The sequence below is a fragment of the Camelus bactrianus genome, chromosome 10 (assembly GCF_048773025.1).
Source record: "Camelus bactrianus isolate YW-2024 breed Bactrian camel chromosome 10, ASM4877302v1, whole genome shotgun sequence".
Lineage (NCBI taxonomy): Eukaryota > Metazoa > Chordata > Mammalia > Artiodactyla > Camelidae > Camelus > Camelus bactrianus.
The window spans coordinates 8015749-8035579 of NC_133548.1; the positions used below are offsets into that span (position 1 = coordinate 8015749).

General features: G+C 41.6%; 2 protein-coding genes across 4 annotated transcripts in view; one reads left to right on the forward strand and one right to left on the reverse strand.

Moving 5' to 3' along the window:
• Positions 1-1061, reverse strand: part of RTN3 (reticulon 3) — a 54030-nt gene extending 52969 nt beyond the window's left edge. For all 3 annotated transcript variants that reach the window (XM_045518102.2, XM_045518103.2, XM_074371848.1), the window contains exon 1: positions 766-1061. In XM_045518102.2, the coding sequence (XP_045374058.1) occupies positions 766-913 (148 nt within the window). In that variant the 5' untranslated portion in view covers positions 914-1061. The remainder of the gene's footprint in view (positions 1-765) is intronic.
• Positions 1062-7270: 6209 nt separating this feature from the next.
• Positions 7271-19831, forward strand: part of ATL3 (atlastin GTPase 3) — a 44115-nt gene continuing 31554 nt past the window's right edge. The window contains exons 1-3 of the mRNA XM_074371849.1: positions 7271-7576; positions 17622-17836; positions 17977-18120. Of these exons, the coding sequence (XP_074227950.1) occupies positions 7531-7576; positions 17622-17836; positions 17977-18120 (405 nt within the window). The 5' untranslated portion in view covers positions 7271-7530. The remainder of the gene's footprint in view (positions 7577-17621; positions 17837-17976; positions 18121-19831) is intronic.

Genomic DNA, 19831 nt, shown 5'->3' on the forward strand with positions numbered 1-19831 from the left:
ATGGCTTGGCATGACTCTATTTATTATCTTTTAGAATATAAGCAACTAATTGCGTGTCCCCATCCCCAAGCCACGCCAGTGAAGAGTAGGCTGTGTTGCAGATGCAGCCACGGATCCATCTTGGACCATCAGCAGCTCCCTCCCAAATCTTCCCCGAGCTATTCTCATCACGCCTCCTTCTACCTCCGAGCCTCAGAAAAATCGGGCATTTAGAGTCTGAGCACAAAAAAATTAAAGGCAGATGAAAACGGTATAGAAAATGCCTACAGTGTTTCCATTAAACTTCCTCATCCTTCCCCCGGGCAACCAAAAAAAAAAGAGAAGTGTTTCTTTGGAAGACTACCATAAATGATTATGTCAACACCTGTCTGCAAAGCTGCAATGCAACCCTTTCACCGCCATCCCCTCAAAATCCTAACGAATCATTTCTCCTGCCATCAACCTATCCCAATCCTCTCAATCTCTCTAATCCTCCATTAAATCGCCCCGGTTCGGTGGACGGCTCCCGCGAACTGGTGCCTTTCCCGACCCGCCGGGCCTCCGCGTTAACGCCCACTCTCTAGAATATCTCCCCGCCCCCAACCTGTTTTCCTCACACCCCGTTATTTCCTCACCGTCGGCACGACCTTAGGCTCCCCTCCCCCTTAGCCCATTTTCCAGACGCTCGTTCCCGGGGGCTGAAGCCTATAAAACGAGAGGGCGATTTGCCGTCCCCGACCCCGTACGCCCCCCTCCCGATGGCAAGGTCCCCCCGGGGCGCCTCACCGGCACAGGAGGAGCCGCAGCTCTTCGCCCCCAGGGCGGGGCAGGCTCCCGGGCTCCCGCTGCCGCCGCCGCCGAGCGCCGAGGACTCGGCCCCGGAGGACGACGAGGAGACAGATGGGGACTGAGTGGCCGCCGACGGCTCCGCCATGGCTGCGAGAGCAAGGGCGGGAGAGGGGTGAAGAGAGATGCGGGACGGGAGACAGGGAGGGGAAAGAAAATAATCGGGCAGCTGCTTCTCCAAAATCGCCTCGCCCCTCCTGCTCCGAGGACGGACTCCGACAGACTGACTGACTCAGCCGGGCGCCGCGAGAGGGCGGGAGCGCGAGCGCGCAGGCGCACAAATGGCCTTGGGGGTGGGCGTCGGGGGCGGGGGGCGGGCGTCTGCCGCGCCGAGGCGCCCAGCGACGCAGGGCGCAGGCGCAAGAACTGTCCCTCCGCGGGGAAGGAGGGGCAAAACTGGCTTCAGGCAGCACCGGAACCAGTGGTCGGGGTGGGCCGCGCCCCTCGGGGACTTGGCGCAAGGGGGCGTGGCAAAGCAACAAGCCCCGCCCACAACTGCGGCCGTAGCGGGAGGGGCCCTGCGGCTGTTTCTTCAAGGCTGTCTATGTGAACGTTTTAGGCTGATTATGTGTTTTAACGATAGAAGTTTCTTTTTGCTTCCATTAATGGAGAATATTTCCCCCACAAATTCCAGAGCCGATGTCTTTTGTCTAATGTGTTCCCGCCCGTGACTCCAGTGAAGTGAAAACCACAATGTAGGTCCTCTCTGCAAGGTGCTTAATGAATTTTTCTGGATGTGTCGTAATCTCATCACCATGAGGCAGAGGAGGCACGATCTCCTATCTGGTAGGTGGAGAAAGATGCTGTACAGAATGAAAAACTATTACTCATTCCAATCACATTGCAATGCAGCAGCCGAACCTCCTTATTCTTACCTTGTCACCGTTTCTAAAGGTTGTCTTCCTCTGAATAGACTAACAGGTAGAGAAGAAATATTCTGAAAGAAAAAAAAGCTGAGCTAATGAGAAACGAAAAGCCGGGAGATAACATCCTGGCTGTGGTTATGGGGGATGGTAAAATGAGGTATTAAAAATTGAGAGTATGGCGCAAAAGACACAATTGAATTATATTCGTAGCCTAAAAGGGGTCCTTAGCAGAAAATGTGTTTGAAAACAGATATCTAGCTTACACTGGATTTTCTTCATTTTTTTGGTTTCTCTTTTGTTGGCTTGCAAAATTCAAGGCCTTTTCCCTACATCTGGTCGAATGATTTGAAATGTGCATAATTCTTTTAAAAAGGGGAATGTAGACTGGTAGTACTAAAAATCAAGATTGTAGGCCTTGTTATTGCTAAAGCAGCAATCGATGACCTGAAGGGCAATTATAGTCAGCAGATCCTGTAAAGATGCAGCCTCATGAAGGGGGAGGTAGTCAGCCAAACAGCCACAGAGAGGAAAAGCAGTGACCAGTGAAAATCTGCTAGAACAGGCAGTGGACTAAATCTGTCCTTTACAGTTTTTAAGGTCAGGTAAAACCCAGACAGGAAAAAAACTCCTGGCTATTGAAACACTCTGGAAAAAGGCACAGAAGAATATTTCCTAAAATAAATTAACGGCAAATATCTTACTCTGGCACTTACAGCATCAGTTGATAATGCAGCAATCTGTCCTTTAGATGGCAAAGAGAAATACAAGCCAATCTGACAATCAAGCTAGTTATCTACCCATTCTGATAAATGCATAATTTTAAAATTTACATTATTAGGTGCTGGATAAGGAAATGAATGATGTTGGTCCCTAACCCTGATAGCAGTTGCTAGGATCTGCAGACACTGGCTGGAAAGGAAGCCTGTTTTCCATACCTAGAAGCAGAGAGAAGATAAGTCAAGACACTGATGTGGTCCCTTCAGACCCTTCAGATATTTTTACATAAGAGGCCTCTGTGCTAGGTCCAATTCCTGAAGCTGCTTTCCTTCCTGCTTTATTTGGCTGAACCAATAAATTTCGCTGAGACTTGACTCTTGCTTGGGATGTTTTTTGTATACACGATTTGTTCCACAAATGTTTATTGGTCACCTGCTGTATGTATGATACTTTCCTGGGAAACATGGAGGGATCCAAAAAATACGTTTGTCCTGAGCTTACAAGCTAGTTGGGGCTTAGAACACACTCACATAAAGTAAGAAAAATATACATTAAATAACAACCCCAAACAACACAAAACTCTAATGCTATGATTAGATGACAAGTGAATTACATGAATTTAAGAGTACAGGGAATCACTATGAAGTTATAGTGACTTGGGGAAGTTTTATGGAGAAGCTCAAAGTCAGATAGGTGTTTGGAGTGGTAAGGAGGTCACTGAAGGCAAGGGAGAATGATGTGAAGCAAATGCTTGGGCTGCTTTTTGTTCAAGTATACAATAAGATCTCCTACTGAGAAGACTAGTCGCAAAAACACCCCTTCCTCCCAGCCCAGCCCATGAAGCACTTCCATGCTGGCTTGTCTAGCGGAACTTGGCCTTGATTTGATCCCCTCTTGGCCCTCCCTTCCACAGGCTGCATTAGTGCAACACAAGACAATGCGACATTTTATGGTGTCTGGAGAGGCTTAGAAGTGGGAGATGTTCTGGGTGCGGTTAGCCCAGGTTGGCTAGATCCAAGGGCTTGAATTGGGACAAAAGGGAGATAAAATGGGGAAGGTGTGTTGGGGCCAAAGTGTGAAGAAGCACTAACATAGCCCTAAAGAACTGAGGCTTCATCTTAAGGCTAATGGGGATTCAGTGGAAGTTTTCAGGCAAGGAAGAGCTCAAATAGGACTTTTTAAGTGCTCACTGGAATACAGACATTTCTTAGGAGCTCTGCTGAGCAATTTTTATTGCTGAGGCCCTGAGTTGGGACTCTTCTTCCTTGGTCCTTGGTCCTGCCCTTATAGGACTGGTATTTACACAGCTTATTTCCCACCTTGTCTTCTAGGCCATCTCATTACCACATTTTTTTCTTGACTTTCAGAAAAAAAAATTTACTTTAAAAATATTTTGAATATATTTACATCTCATATACGCTTTCATATATATATATATATACACACACACATTCAAAATTATATATACTATGAAGTTTTATTCTATCACCAATCCCTCTCCATCCACTGGTCTCCCCTTCTACACTCACACAGGTAACTACTTTTAGGAGCTTGTAGCAAATGCAAAGGTGAGTATAACAAATCTATATTCTCATCCACCCTTTTCTTTCTTTTTTTTTTAAACATTTTTTATTGATTTATAATCATTTTACAATGTTGTGTCCATCCACCCTTTTCTAACACAAATGATGACATGCTATACACACTGTCAAATATGTTGCTTCCTTTCCTTAACAGCAAATTCTAGTGATCTTTTCTAGTGTCTTTTTGAAGTGTTAGACATTTGTGCTATTGGCTGCAGTAACAATAACAAAACACTAAAAGGTCTTGAGCTTTTACTGTGTTACTATGTTGAGGGCGTGATATTCAACTTAAATACTCTATGAGTTGGGGTTGACTGTTTTCTCTGTATAAACTAGGACACCAAGTCATTACCTCATTTTATACAGGAGCAAAGTAAGGTATTTAGAGGATGCCCAGGGAGCCAGTAGTCTAGTCTGTCCTTTTTTTTTTTTTTTGAGGGGTAGGTAACTAGGTTTATTTATTTTCAGGGGAGGTACTGGGGATTGAATTCAGGAGCTCATGCATGCTAAGCATGAGCAGTACCACTTGAGCTATATACTCCCCCCAGTCTGTCCCTTCTGACTGCCCAGACTGTTGCTTAAACATGGATCCTGGATCCTGCAAGTAGGTGGTAGGAGAAGAGGCTGAGCTGTGTCCCAGCACAGTGATTGAGTGATAATTACTTACTTGGCTGTTTACCCCACAAGGCTGTGAGTCTCTGGAGGACAAGAATGTGTCTTATGCATTGTTGCAGCATCATCACTGCCTAACACTGTGCCTGGTACATAACAAACGTCCTATTTTTGGAAAGCTTTGGAACCTGAGTCACAGTGGATGTAACTGCAGAAAACAATTTTGCTATTTTTGTGCTTTGTAACATACTTCAGTTTCTTGAATATTTATGACTTTGTTTTGCTTTTCCAGAAGGTATATAATGATTACCAATTTTTGAGCACTAACCATGCATCAGTCATAATTGTCAAACACTTACAGCTCATTTAATCTACAACAACTCAGTGACTTGAGTATTCAAATCATTTGGTGGATGATGATGAACCAAGTTCAAAGAAGTTAAGTAATTCACCCAAGTTTACACAGCTAGTGAGCATCAGAGCTAGAATTCAGAGCCAGGTCAGTCTGACCACAAAGCCAGTGGCCTTAACCAAACATGTCTTCCTGTCTCTTCTTCTGGAAAACCACAAGGAGAGCTGAGCCTCTGGTCATACTACCTGACTCAATTCAGAGTGAGTTGGCTGAAGGCAGGTTCTAATCTACCTCAATCAATATTTAGCATTTTGAATCTCCACTGTTTTGATGACTCTGGACATTTGAAAAGGAAACAACAAAAACAATAGAAAAGTTTCTCGTTTCAGGGGTTGTTTTCTAAGCTATGACTAAGCCTAAAGTCCACCTATAATTTGTATTGTGTTGTTCCTAATGCCAAAAATGTCTACAATGTATGGGGAAGGTTGATGTGCTAATATTGACCTTCACGACGTTGTATTGAGAAAGATGTAATGTCAGTATTTGCTGGTCACTTCCTGATTGGATGGATTTCAGTGGATCTCGATTGGGAACTCTTAAAATAGGGCAGGGTTTGTTGTTTAAAAGCAAAAATTAGGTATACAGTACTAAAAGAACAAAAAAGTGAGTAAGTGGTGTTAACTGTAACATTTATCTTCTTTATTCATCCATTCAAATAAGTATTTGAATTTCTAATATTTGCTTGGCATTGTTTGAGGCACTAGGAATGTAGCAGTGAACAAAAACAAAAATTCCTATTTGGAATTTATATTCTAGTAGGAAGAGACAGAAAAAAAAAAAAGAAAAGTAAAACATGAGTCAGATGGTCAGAAGTCTTATGGAGATGGGGAAGGGGAACATAGAATACCTGGATGTATGCACGATTTTAAATTCTTACACCGTGGGTTGCAAGTTTGTCATGGGTCTCTGGCACCTCTCTCTTTCTGAGCATGTTACATAATGCCTTGGACTTGTGTCACATTTATAGGTCCTGCTTTCTGCACACCCACTGTGAAACCTCGGTAACCTCTGTCCTCATGTTTACTTCTAGTTTCTTGATGACCAGAGTAGGTTTAGATCTAATCTAGACTCAGATCTAGAGCCCGGAGGAGGGTATTCAAATAATCTTGAGAGTCTGCAGAGAATAAGAAGGAAAAGGAGAAAAGAAATCAAAAGAAGACTTGTCTAGGTAAGATTAGGTTGAATTATCTTTACCTCTTCACCTCTGGTCTAATCATTCCGTAAGTAAAAAAACAGCTCAAGGGGTTGGCAGGGCTAGAGGTAGCTGGAAGGAGGTTCTGGGTAGGTTATAATAGTTAAAGACTGAGGCAGAAGAAAGAAAGTGGAACAATTTGTCGAATGAATAAGGCAATAGTGATGCGAAGAGGTGGTGGTGGGACAGATAATTTAGCCTTTCATAAGCTCCACCTGCCTGCTACTTACCCCAAAGAAAACTGCCCCTACCCCAACAAATATAAAATAACAACATTCTTCAATTGTGACAACTGTCATTTTCCCAATCACATGTGTAATGTGAATAAAAGCATTCTCGGAGAACCCTGTTTTATATTGATCTACTATACAATTTAAGTAGGAGTGTGGTTGCCAAAGCAGCTTCTAAACACGTTTCTGTAAACCTGAGGTTTACAAAAGATGACCATGGCTTAGACTGGACAAAGGCAGTGTAAGGAGTTTCACTGGAAGTTCTTACGTTAGCTATTAGAGTGGCGTTAGTGCACCATCAGGTGTGGGCAAGGACGGGAATATGAGGTGAAGCTGACGATGGTGACAATGTCACGTCCTCCTCTCCTTGTGAAGTCAAAATCATTTTAAAAAATAGTTATGCTCACGTCATCCAGGTTTGGGGCCTCCTTCGGACCTTCGGGCAGAGTGTCGCCTACCTATGGCCCCGGCTAGGGTTAAACACCGAAACCGCCTCAAACACAGCGGGTTGGGTTCGAGGCAGGTAATACCAAAGCCTCAGCTCGGGGCCTGGCCACAAGGCTAGGGGCGGGGCTGGGATCACAGGCCGGTCCGCGCTCGGGCCGGCCATCCCCTCCCCGTACGGCCTGCTGGGAGTTGTAGTTGAGTCGTCGAAGAGCCGTGTCAAGCCCCGCCTTTCTCTTCCACTTCCTCCCGGCCCGCGATGAGTGTGCAGAATGGGGACCGCGGGAGGGTACCCAGAGAGCGTGGGACTACAATTCCCAGCGGACCGTTGCGCCGGTTGCGCAGCCCCAGGTAGCTGGCGGCTCGTGGGGCTCCCGCGCACGCGCACACGCGTCGGGCGGTGGCGGGGTTCCGCCGCGTGCTCTTTCCCGCCCCAGTCCGCACGGCCCCAGCTGCATCCCGGGCTGCTGGTGGATCCTCCCTAGCCCACTCTGTGCTCTGTCCCTCGCGGCTTTGCGCGGCCCTCATTCTCCTTAGTTTCTTCTAGAGCCCAGGCCCCGCCCGTTTCCCGCCTCCAGGGCCCCGTTTGTTCCCGCCCCAGCCCGCCCCTCTCTGCGCCCCAGCTCCTTCTGCTGGAGGCGGAGGCTCCATGTTTTCCCCTCAGCGAGCGGTAGCGGCTGCATCGGGAGGAGCAGGTGAGGCGCCCAACTTTCCCCGAGCCCGCCCCGTGGCCACTCCCGCTGCCGTCCCTGCTATATCTCCGAGGAGACTGCACGCCCTCCCCACCGCCCTTCCTGGTCCCGGGTTTGGGACTGCGGTCCCTCGCTGGGGTCCCTTAGTCCCCAAATTCCAGGCGGAGGGCTGCTTGCGGGGCCCGGACGGTTGGGCGCGGGCGGCGCCTTCCTCCGTCCCCGGGGGTCGGGCCCTGTCCCCGGGGGATGCCGTTAGTGCTCCTCGGGGTTGCCGGTGCCAATCTGGCACCTCCCCTCCAATCCTGGGGCAGCCCCGAGGGCCGATGGTCCCCGGGCGGCGTTCTCCCGGGGCGGCGTTCAGAGGTGCGGGCCCCGCCGGCCCGGCCCTGGGCAGAGCCAGGCTCTCGGGGTGCTGCCCCCTCCCTTCCTGGGCTCCTTGCACGCTCGCGGGCTGGGAAACTTGGGTCCAGTGGCTCTGGTCGTGTTAACGGGCCCAGAGGGGACGGTAGATGCTTTCAGCCTCTTTAAAAGCGCTGGAGGGCTGCGAAGCCTCTGAGTTAGAAGCTTTATTTTTATCCTAACGACCTTGAGTCACTGACAAGAAGTATCAGGCGAGTGGATTTTCAACCCACACTTTATCTCCGTAAAGAAGATAAAAGAATGTGGCCTAAATTGATTTTTAGAAAGTTCTTTTAGTACGTTTGGTACGGTACATTGTTCTGTTCTTTTGCTTTCCTGAAGACAAAAAAAAAAAAAAAAAAAAAAAAGAGTAAAAGTACTAAAAACAAATCGTCCCCATCATGGATACGATTTCATCTGTCATTTTACCTCGCTTTATTCTTGTTTGATGTGTGTGGTCTTGAAATTGCCAGAAGTTTCACTTGCGAAATCTGAAGGCCAAAGGGAAAAAAAAAAAAAACCAGAACATCGTTTGAAGACCCTTTTAATAAATCCCAGTTCTCGAATTTGAATACGAAGTTGGGTGGAATGTTTTGGGAAAGGGAGAAAAGAACTAATGGATCAAAAACGTGATTTTACATTATGGCTTGCTTTTGGAGAGGCAAAGCTTAACGTAGTTTTAAACCGTGGCAAGTATTTAACATTGCAATGTACTGAATTTCAAATTAGTGCTTTTTTTTTCAGTGCCCACAAAAACGAGCTCATAGTACAGAAATCCCCGTTGCTACTTTAACACCTGTGAAGGAAACGCTTGGCTGAAAAGGATCTCGCCGTAATGAAGCATTACACTAGTAGAGCGGATTGTTTTATTAGCTATTGTTTGTCTCATTGGAGTAATCATAAAATTAAGAAAAGTGATAATAGAGGATAAATGTGACGATGTGTACTAGCATATTGTCTTAGTTCTCACTAAATAGGACTTGTTTAGAATAGGCTTTTTAAAAATTGGTTTTCTATGGTGTAACACATGCACTTTCATTTTTATGATTCCTAAGTCATAGAATAAAGGATATACTCATGCTAATGAGTTAAAATGAAATAATGGAGAATTTTAAGAAGAAATATAAATTCCTTTCTACCTCCTCAGTTCCCCAGTGGTAGTCATTACTCAGTTTGGTCACATATTCTTGGAAGGTTTCTATGAAGTACTTTAGGGAACCCTAGGTTGTGTGAACTTGTTTGAGAACTGGTTTAAAATTTACCGATAATGATGAGGCATGCCTGTTAAAGTTTCTATGGCCTTGTGTTTCATATTGAGAAATTGTTCAAATAACACAACTGTACAGTTTAAAGCTAGTCTGAATTTTAAAAAACATTTTCCTGACTTATCTTTGAGGTTCTAGGAGCATATTCTCTAAAAAAAAAAATCGGAGGGGGATTTTTATTTAAAAGCAGAAAAATTTTCTAGTTATTGTAGAGCTGTGGTTCTCAGCCCACATGCATGTTAGAATAACCTGGGGTTTTTAAAACCTGCCAATGCTTGGGACCTACATGTTCTGATTTAATTAGTTGAGGGGCCAGGTAACAGTTAAACCCTCAAACCCAAGTAATTTCTATACTAATATATAATTAAATTTCCTTATAGTGGTTGTTTAACTTGAATTGATTTATTACTTGATAAGAAGTATAATTTGTAATAGCAATATCTTTGTACTGGGAAGTTGATGCACTTTAAGCAAATATCTAAAAAGTGCCTTTTATTGGTATGAAGGTTCAAACCAATAAAAGGCAGTCAAAATAGCTTGTTAGAATATTTTAGATATATTTCACAGCTAGAGTATATTACAAAGTAGAAAATAGGCTTTACCGTTGTAGTAGGCGAATAAGTAGATTAACTCTTTTTGTGCCTTGAAATGATGAGGAATCCAAATTAAATATAGTCAATTAAGAAAGTCTTATTCAACTGGAATACAGGTAATTAAAACCTCCAGGTACCCAGATTGATTGTTAGTGGTGTTCTTGTTTGTAGGGAAAAGTCAACTAAGATGCATATTGAATTCATTCTATTAAAAAGATTTCTTTCCTGTAGTATAGCCTGGTATCTTTTTTAGATTCAGCTTGGTCATTGCATTTCTGAATCATTAATACTGTTTAGTCATAATTGATCTTTATAAATCCATGAAACACTATAAAATTCTTAGTTGATAAAGAAAATGTGGTTTTCAGCATTCTTTGCTACTAAAGTACAAAGATTTTCTACAACAGATAAATTGAGAAAAAGCTTCCTCTTGAACCCTTTAATTAATTAGAGGCAAATTTCCTGTACTAAAATTCTGTTTAGTTGGATTTAAATAGTATTTTCACTAAAACACGTTAAGTATGTGTATCTACCAGCATACTGACTGCCTTGAGACAAAATAGTCTTTAAGAGCACTCCCCCACCGTCACCAAAAAGGAGGCACACCCAGCAGGTCTAGAGTTGGCTCAGGGCTTTTGTGTACTTACGGTCACTTAAGATAATGTGTTTTCGCTGGCTTTGTCTGTGAATTAGGAAATTTAAAGACTGCCAGTGAGAACCAGACATGAAGATTGTATGCTTCTGTTTTTGGGTGTGTTGCTTTTGCCCTTTAGAGAACATGGTATTTCAAAAGGAGAGTGGAAAACTCAGGTCATAACTTAATCCTGAGTCATGCACTCTACTCAGTGAAGTATTTCTGTAACTGTAGTTATGATTTGCTTTTTCAGAACTCTCTGGACAGTAAGGATGAGCACTGAGGCAGGCTGTACCCCAGTGGTTATTAACCCAGGGTGATTTTTGCCTGGTGGGACACTAGCAATGTCTGGAGACATTTTTGGGTCTCATAACCAGAGAGGAGCACTGTTGTATCTCGTGGGTAGGGGCCAGAGATGCTGCTAAATATCCAGCAATGAATGGGATAGCTCCCCACAACAAAGAGTTATCCAAATCAAAATATCAGTGGTGCCGATGTTGAGAAACCCCGGTCTAAACTATTGAATTGATTGACTAGGTTCTGTATGAATCATCTGAAATGGCAGTTGTAATTGCTTTCAATTAACTAGTTGCATTGGATTTATCATTGTTTAGATGGTCTTCTCCAATATTTGAGGGGCATTTAAACTCCACCCCCCGTGATGCTTTTTCTGATAGAACTTACTGCTTAAGATTTATGTTTTCCGTAAGACCGGATAGGTCAGTTATGATTCAGTAGTCTCATTTTTTTTCCCATCTACATTTGTTTAACCTGTACAGCTGCTTTTTTTTTTTCTTCAGTCCTTTAAAAATTCAGAAATAATTTTAGGAAGAATCAGTGCTGTAATTTGCACAGATCTCTACAAATTTTTTCCCTCTGATAATTAATTTCACGTGTTAGTCTTTCAACTTCATTCTATTTGGGTTGTCTTTGTCATTTTAGTCCAGAGCTAGTCCATTGAGTCCAATTATACAGTGATTATTTGAGTAGACATCCTTAAACCTGTTGGTTAGCCTGGATTATTGTGTGTTGTATCAAAAGTAAAGGATAAGTTAGTATTTTAAAATTAGAAAAAAGGTTGTAGTTCTGCATAAACTATTGGAGTGCTTTTTAATTATCCAAATTTTTCATTGTTTCTACGTACTTTAAAGTGATGGCTAATACAGTATTACTATGAGCTATTTACAGCAACAATCAGAATTGGCAGTATGATGTGATATTTCTACCACTCACCTTTTCTTTTTAAACAGGTTTTAAGTTCATTTAAATGTATACGGATGATAGATATGACTATGGTAAGGCCTTATCTTTGTATGTGTACTAAAATGTCACATCTGTTATTTATATAAATGAACATAGTATATATAGCATAAACTCTTCATATAAATGAACATTAGCTGTTTACATAAATGAGCATTACTGTTGTCTCAGAATGCGTATCTAGACCTTGGAAAATGATTGCTTCACTCAAGGGAGAAGGCATATAGGATTGCCACTTAAGTTTTTTTTTCCCCTTAACTGATACTGGGGATTGAACCCAGGAAGTTGTGCATGCCAAGCATGCAGTCTACCACTGAGCTATAGCCCCCACCCCCTTAATATATATATATTTTAAATGGAGGTACCAGGGATTGAACCCAGGACCTTGTGCATGCTAAGCATGTATACTACTGCTGAGCTATACTTAGCCCCGACTTAGAAGTTTTTCTAGTACCATCCCTCACTGTAAGATCTCCAGAGTATAAGATTCCTAATAAGTGGGAGTAATTTCACTGCAAATGGGAGAACCCTCTCCCCTGCAAAAACAACAACAACAACAACAACAACAATAAAACCCCCAACAAACCCTCAAGTCTTTGTGTGGTCCTTACTGGGCAAGTTGCTTTGGTGTTTTTATCATCGTAAATTTTGATCTGTTCTTTAGCCAGGCCTATACAATATAAATTAAACCAAGGCATGAATAGGTTACCTAGCAAGGTTGGCCAGTTTATTAGATGCTCAGGATATTTTCAGTTGTTCAAGAGACATTGAATTTTAGAGTTAGAAAATAGCTTTACCTAACTGCCTGATTTTGTAGAAGAAACTGAGACACAGAGAGGTAAAATGATTTACTCATGCTGTTATAGTTAGTACAAAACCAGGCCTAAGGGGTAGGGGTGTAGCTCAGGGGTAGAGTGTGTGCTTAGCATGCACCAGGTCCTGAGGTCAATCCTCAGTATCTCAAAACAAACAAACAAACAAAAACCAAAACCAAAAAACAAAACTGGGCCAAGAAGTCTGATCTTTTCTGATTGTTAGGGGAAGCCCTTTATCCTGAACATATTGCCTCATGAGCATAATAACCTTTGCCAAAACAGGAGCTTAAGTCATGGAAGGAAGAAATGAAAGGGTTTGGTGGCATGTTGCACATGGGAGTCAGGGAAAATGTGGAGGCTGAAAGGTGGAGATTTCAGAGAAGTGGAGTAACTGAGAGGATTCATTTTGATGACACTAAATGTAGACTTACAGAATTGTTAGTACTGAAAGGGCTGCTAGAGGTTAAATCTTAACTCATTTTACTGTTGAGACTGAAGACTAGACATGCCCAGAATCACACAGGTTGTTGGTGGTAGAACTGGAGTAGGAACTTGTTTCCTGACTCTTCTACCCATATATTTCTACATAATACACCTCTGAGAGTGAGCTGTTGGGTAGAATATCCAAGTGAACTGTCCCTTAGGCAGCTATACATTTGGACCTAAATGCAGGTTAGAAATTAATGAAGTTGCATCACCAAACTGGAAGGTGTAGGGAAATTATTAGAATAAAGAGCTCATCCAGGGAGTGGATGAGAACTGCACCGGGCTGAAGCAGATGCTAGTGTGCATCACAGGAAGCTGAAAAGGAGGACCAGTGAAAGGGGTGATAGAGAGGCTGGGAGAGAACTAGGAGTGTGCACTTTGGCTGAGTCCAAATGTTTTAAGAAGTTTTAGAAGTGGGTGGTGTTTTGTCACAGGTGTAAGCTTGAATGGGAATGAAGAAAGTCCTGTTGGTTTTGGCAGGAGGTCACTGATGAACTTGAGAACAGTTGCAACAGAGAGATTGGGAGGAAGGTCAGAATGGAAGGTGATAAGAAGGGAAGAGGGGGATTAGTGGATGAAAACATACCTTCAAGGAGTTTGACAATGAAAGAGACTGGGAGGAAGAAGGGAAGAAGTTGACTTTTTTTTGAGGTTCTTTGCATGTACTGTTGGGTTTAGTGTTCACAATACTAGGAAGTTATTATTCTTCTATGGTAGATACTGGGGCTGATTCTAACAGTTTCTCTATCTCCCAGGAGTACCCAATCTGGGTGATAAATCATAATTACAACATACTATTTTAATGAGTGAAATAATAGTATGTACAAGGTTTTAGTGGAAATAGGAAAGTGGGTTTACTGTGGAGTCCCTGTTCTATGTCAGACACTGCGCTTTGAGCTGGGTATTAGATTTATCAATAAATGGAGCCACAAATGATTAGAAATTTATCTGCAATCACATTGGGACTAAGTGATGGAGTTTGTTCATTTATTCCATAAATATTTATTGGATGTCTACTACGTGTGGGCACCGTTCTGCATCTTGGGGGTTATAGCATTAACAAAAGAGACAAAAATGTCTGATTTCATGGAGCTTACATTCTATAGGGGAGAAAGTAAGGAATCAAGCCCTGCCCTGTCTTGATTGCTTTTCAGTGTACCATGTAAAGTGGTAGGCTCTGAGAGGGAAGTGAAGGTAAGTGTTGAAGGATGAGCACGTGTTTTGCCTGAAGTCAGGCAGAAGCAGCATTTCAGGCAGTGGGAACAAATGGTCGAATATGCTGTACATCTGAAATTTTGGAATCAAGACAGGACAGGACCTGAATCCTCTTTTCCGGGAGGAAGACCAATGAGAATAAATCTACCTGGGAGAATGAGGAGAATAAAGAATTAGAGGAACGAAGGCAGTAGGGAGAATAATGATAGGCTTTGACTTACAGGATGGAGACGAGCTTTGAGCCGTCAATCCATAAAATGTTTCCGCTAGCTTTTTATACGATTGCTATCAGGATACTGTCAGGATACGTGTATGTACTGTAATGAAGGCGGTCCGCCCTAAGGGATGAGGTGACATCGTCAGTGCAACACTTGGGGATGATGACTTGCATGATCAATCTAACAGACAAGAAAGGTTGGAAAGTGCCATGGCCAAAGGAGAGGGCCCTAAGGTTTTGATTAAGGAATCTAAGGGACTGGGGAGTCTGAGACATGAGGAAAATCAAATCAGCAAAGGACATTTACATGATATCTAGAAAGGAGTGAAAAGAAATAAAGTTTTTACTTGGACAATCAGTAATATAGTCCTATTAGGAAGTAAGAGATGAAGATGTGAAAAGTGAGCAGCTCTATTTAAGCTGACTTACAGTTCATATGTACAGTTCAGAATGATTTTTCGCTTAAGTGGATCCAAACCAAAGGAAAAAGGTCTTTTAAAATCCGATATGCCCAGTATATAGTTGAGGAGGAATGCAGAATCACCCCAGTTCCCCCAACTAAACATAGCCTGGTTCTCTTCCTTTTCACTGTGCTATAGGCAGAAAGAGGAAGAGATGAGTGAAGGCTTTATCACTTTTTTTTTTAACTGTCCTCAGTGATCTTCAGCTTCTCTTGAAGTGCAATTCATTGTGTCCAACTGCAGACATTTTTGTCCTTAGAATATTCTGTCTTATTTGTAGCCCAGGTAACCTTATCTTCCATGCCTGTTGCCCTGACAATACCACCTGCATCCCTAGGGTGGTAGCCTTCAACTGTATTACAGAGCATATCATTCATTCTTTTTACAGTTGTTAATTGTCTGCCTGCTATGTGCCAGTACATTCATGTTGCTCAGTAAGCTTTCATAGTGAAATAGATGAAACTGAAAGAGCCAGTGTCATGAGCTTAGTTGTGAAGTCCTGGGAAACTCTTGTATTGGTTGCTAAGTTTAACTGTTTCTCATAGAGCCTCCAATTAAGTGATTTAAACAAGGTAGACATTTTTCTTTCACATGAAAGTGAACCAGCGTGGCAGTTCTGCTACACAAAGTCCTCAGCCCTACCTCCAGTATTCCTGGGGTGTTGCCCCTCATGTGCGTGGTCTAGGGGAACTTGCTCTAACTTTTGCATCAAGCCAGCAGAAAGTGGGGAAATGCCTGATCTGGAAGTTGCTGTATCATTTCCAGTCAGAGCTTAGTCACCTAGTGATACCCTGCGTATAAGGTTGGGTTGGAAGTGTGTTTCTTTTGAACAGTTATATGCCCAGCTGAAAAATCTACTACCATAGCAGGAGGAGAAAAATGAATATTGGAAGAGCAACCAGCCATTTCAGGGACTTCGGTACTGCTTTGATTACTTCTCAGTACTGAACCCTGTGGCTTATCCGTAAGGTCTCAATAAATTGTTCTCATTTGTTCTTTCATATGAAAGATTGAAGGTCTTCAGGTCCTGGATTCACCTGCTGTTATGGCAATAAGAAGAACCCTAAGAGATTATTTTAAAAAAAAATGTTTCTTTTTTATCCAGACAATAATGGGAAAGCAAAGTATTACTATACATTTATTACAATGATAGCATGACATTTAATCTATATTTATAAACGTTTTCCACTAGTCTGCAAAAAATTAAAAAGGGGGCAAGAACCCTTTTGTTGCTGTCTGATACTCTAAGTATAAAAAGTGAGCAGCAATTCCCATAGCTTAAAGAGTGGAGTCTGGCAGTCGATCTGTTTTGTCGACTTCGCTGTGATCATGCAGCCTTCAGTGCTTCCCGGACCACAGTGTTTCTGGGACCATATATGTGATTTTGGTCATAACTGCCTCCCTGTCCTGTGCCCTACTTAGTATTTGTCCTTCAGGTTACTTTAAATTGATTCTTTTCTTAACTTAACTTCTTTCTAAGCAATAGTCCATTAAGACATGGTTTTGCTTCCTAATATACATTAAAATATATCATTATTAACATAAAACAAATTTCATTTTAACTTCCTAAAAAATACCTACTTTAGTACCAGTGGTACATACTCACACTTAGGGAAATAGTGCTTTGCCTCATTTCATAGACCCCACGGCTGGTTTTTTGTAAACTTTCCATAAATCCATATAGCTACTAAGTGGCTCTGAATTTCTAAGAATCAGTATCTTTGGACTTTAAACTCTAGTAGGGAAACTACTAGTTAGTGCTTAATTTTGAGCTAAAGAATTAGTTGCCGCTAAGACTCTAACTAGGTTATTAAGAGCGATCTGTAAAACATAGCCACCTAAAGGTCTTTTCAAGCTTTTCTCCAGACCTGTTGGGCAAGATGTTAACTTTTGTAAGCCTAGGTTTCTTTATTTTTAAAATGGAGCATTATTATTTACTTCATGGGGTTGTTCCGAGGATTATATAAAATTGTGTGTAAAAGGCTTAGCATTGCCAGGAACCCTTTCTACTGTTGGTGGATGGTTTATTTCCAGTTTTAGACCATTTTGAATAAAGTTAATGTGAGCATTCTTGTATATATGCCTTTTGGTGGACATACACATTTATTTCTCTAAGGTATGATCATGGTTATCTGTAGTTTTTAGTAGATACTGTAAACAGTTTTTCAAAGTGGTTATAATCCCATCAGAAGGTACAAGAATTCCAGTTGTACTCCAATCGCTACTACAGTTTTTGTCAGTATTTTAAATTTTAGCCATTCTGATGGGCAAGCAGTGGTATCATTATGGTTTGAATTTGCGTTTTTATAAGTAATGATATGGAAGCATCTTTTCATATGATTGTTGACCATTTGGATAACCTTTTTTAATGAAGTGCCCATTTACAATATTTTGCCCATTACTGTTTTTAAAATTAGAGTAATTGTCTTTTTCTTGTGGATTTCTATAATGATTCTAGATTCGAGTCTTTTGGATTTAGGTGTTATGAGTATTTTCTCCTAGCCTGTGACTTGCATTTTTACTCCCTTAATGATGTCTTTTAATGAACAAAAATTCTTAATTTTAATGAAGTCTGATTTGTCATTTTTTTTCTTTTATAGTTAGTGCTTTTGTGCCCTGTTTAAGAAGTTTTTACTCTTCCCATGTTAAAACATACATATTAAAAAATATTTGAAACTAATTTTTTTCTCTGCCACAACATAGGTGATGCTATGGAGAGTGGAAAGCCTGGTCCAGTGCAGGTTGTTTTGGTTCAGAAAGACCAACATTCCTTTGAGCTAGAAGAGAAAGCCTTGGCCAGCGTCCTCTTACAGGACCACATCCGAGACCTCGATGTGGTGGTTGTGTCAGTGGCTGGTGCCTTCCGAAAGGGCAAGTCCTTCTTTCTGGACTTTATGCTACGATACTTATATTCCCAGGTAAGGTAGAATTGTTTCATTTCAAATTAGAAAGCGAGACTTTTATGTCCAAAAGAGCAAAATAAGCTCATGAATTATCCTTGATGTGTAAAGTTACTCAAAATTTAAGATTCAGTGGAAATTTCTTATTTCTTCTGTAGAAGGAAGGTGGCCATTCAAATTGGTTGGGTGACCCAGAAGAACCGCTGATGGGATTTTCTTGGAGAGGGGGCTCTGACCCAGAAACCACTGGGATTCAGATCTGGAGTGAAGTTTTCACTGTGGAGAAGCCAGGTGGGAAGAAGGTAAGGAAGAAAAAGACTTAGAAACTAACAAACACAACAAAATGAGAACTTTAATGTGTAGTCGGATAATCCAATTAAAAAATAATTTTTATCAAAATGATATAAGTGCAGGTTTAAAAATAATGCATGCAGGTCAAATAGTAATATAAGGCTTCTGATGAAAAATAGCCATCAGATGCCCTAGTCTTCCCTCTGCTCATTTTCATGTCCCAGAGGCGAATGCTCTCAGCTGTTTTAGATGTTCCTTCTGTTCTTTACACTCCACTCCTGTGTGGGCTGCACAGACTTGGCTGCCATTATCTGGGAGCTGAGCAGAGAAGGGGCTCTGGGTGGGGGGGTCTCCCAGTTCAGAAGGTGAGCATTCACTCCCCTTACCTCCCCTTCTATCAGGGTGCCTCACCCCATCTCATGGAGCCAGTAAGCTACCGTTGCAGTGCTTCTCCTCAGATTTCTTTGTAAGGGTCAGCAGGGGCAGGTCATGTGTGGAAGAGGGGACCTAGGGGGTACGACTGTTTCTTAAAAGACTTTAACCCACTGTTTCTTTTTTTTTTAATTAAAAAATTTTTTTTTGTTTTTAATGAAATGGTTTCATTACATATTCAAAAACTACTAAATACACAAAATTCTGCATGCTAAATATTAAAATCAGATATTTTAAGTGATCATAAACTAATCATGTCAAACCCACTGTTTCTGATTTTTAGCCCTGCCCTAAAGCATGCCTTCACAGCTGTTTGTACCTATCATTTCTGAGTCTTTCCAGGGCTTAAGGTTTCAAATCCCCCATTCAGGTTGTTCAGTTTCAGCCTTTTCCTAGATGCTAAGTCAGTCAATATTTTGGGAGCTGGAGAGTTGATGCATGACTCTTGATCACTGTTTTTATAACTTCTATTCTTTTTCCTTATAAATTTCCTTATTAATTTATTTAATATTTTATTTTTCTTTTAACATTTTATTTCTCTTTTTTTTTAAAGTGAGGTTTCAGGAGAGAGGTATATTGGAAAACCCACTAATTTCTGTTTTAATGCGTGGATACACATACTCAAAAGATGTGTAGCAAAATGGGGAGATTATCACACAATTTTTTAAAGAAAATGTAGGAGAATAAAGAGTTATTGAAATATAATATTAGAAACAAACAAACAAACAGAAACTCCAAAAGGAAAACAAATGTAATATTAGAAACTTTTTCATGAAGAAGTTTTAGATACTATTTTGTACAACCTTTACTTTTTGAGCAGTTTTACTGAGATAGAATTGACTTTTCGTTTCTCCCCTCCCAGCTTTTGTGCTTTTGTCACTGATTTTACTTTAAGAACATGTTTTTATTTTTGTTTAAATGGTCAGTTATCTTTTAAAGATAAATAATAAGAAAAAAGCTGTATATTCACCCATATAGTTACCAATAACTACCCTTCACTTTTTGTGTCCCTGTTTCTATTTTTTGTCTCTGTTTTTCCTTCTGCCTGAAGGACTTTCTTTAATATTTCTTGTAGTGCTGCTCTCCTGCTGCTGAATTCTGGCTTTCATATGTCTGAAAAGTATTTTGTCTTTGTTTTGAAAATATTTATGCTGGGTGTAGGATTCTAGGCTGACAGCTTTGTTTTTCAGTGCCTCGGAGATGTCGCTCCCCTGCCTTTTAGCTGACACGGTTTCTGCTGAGAAATCTGCTGTTATCTTTGTTCTTGTGTGTCGAACGTGTCTTTTTTCT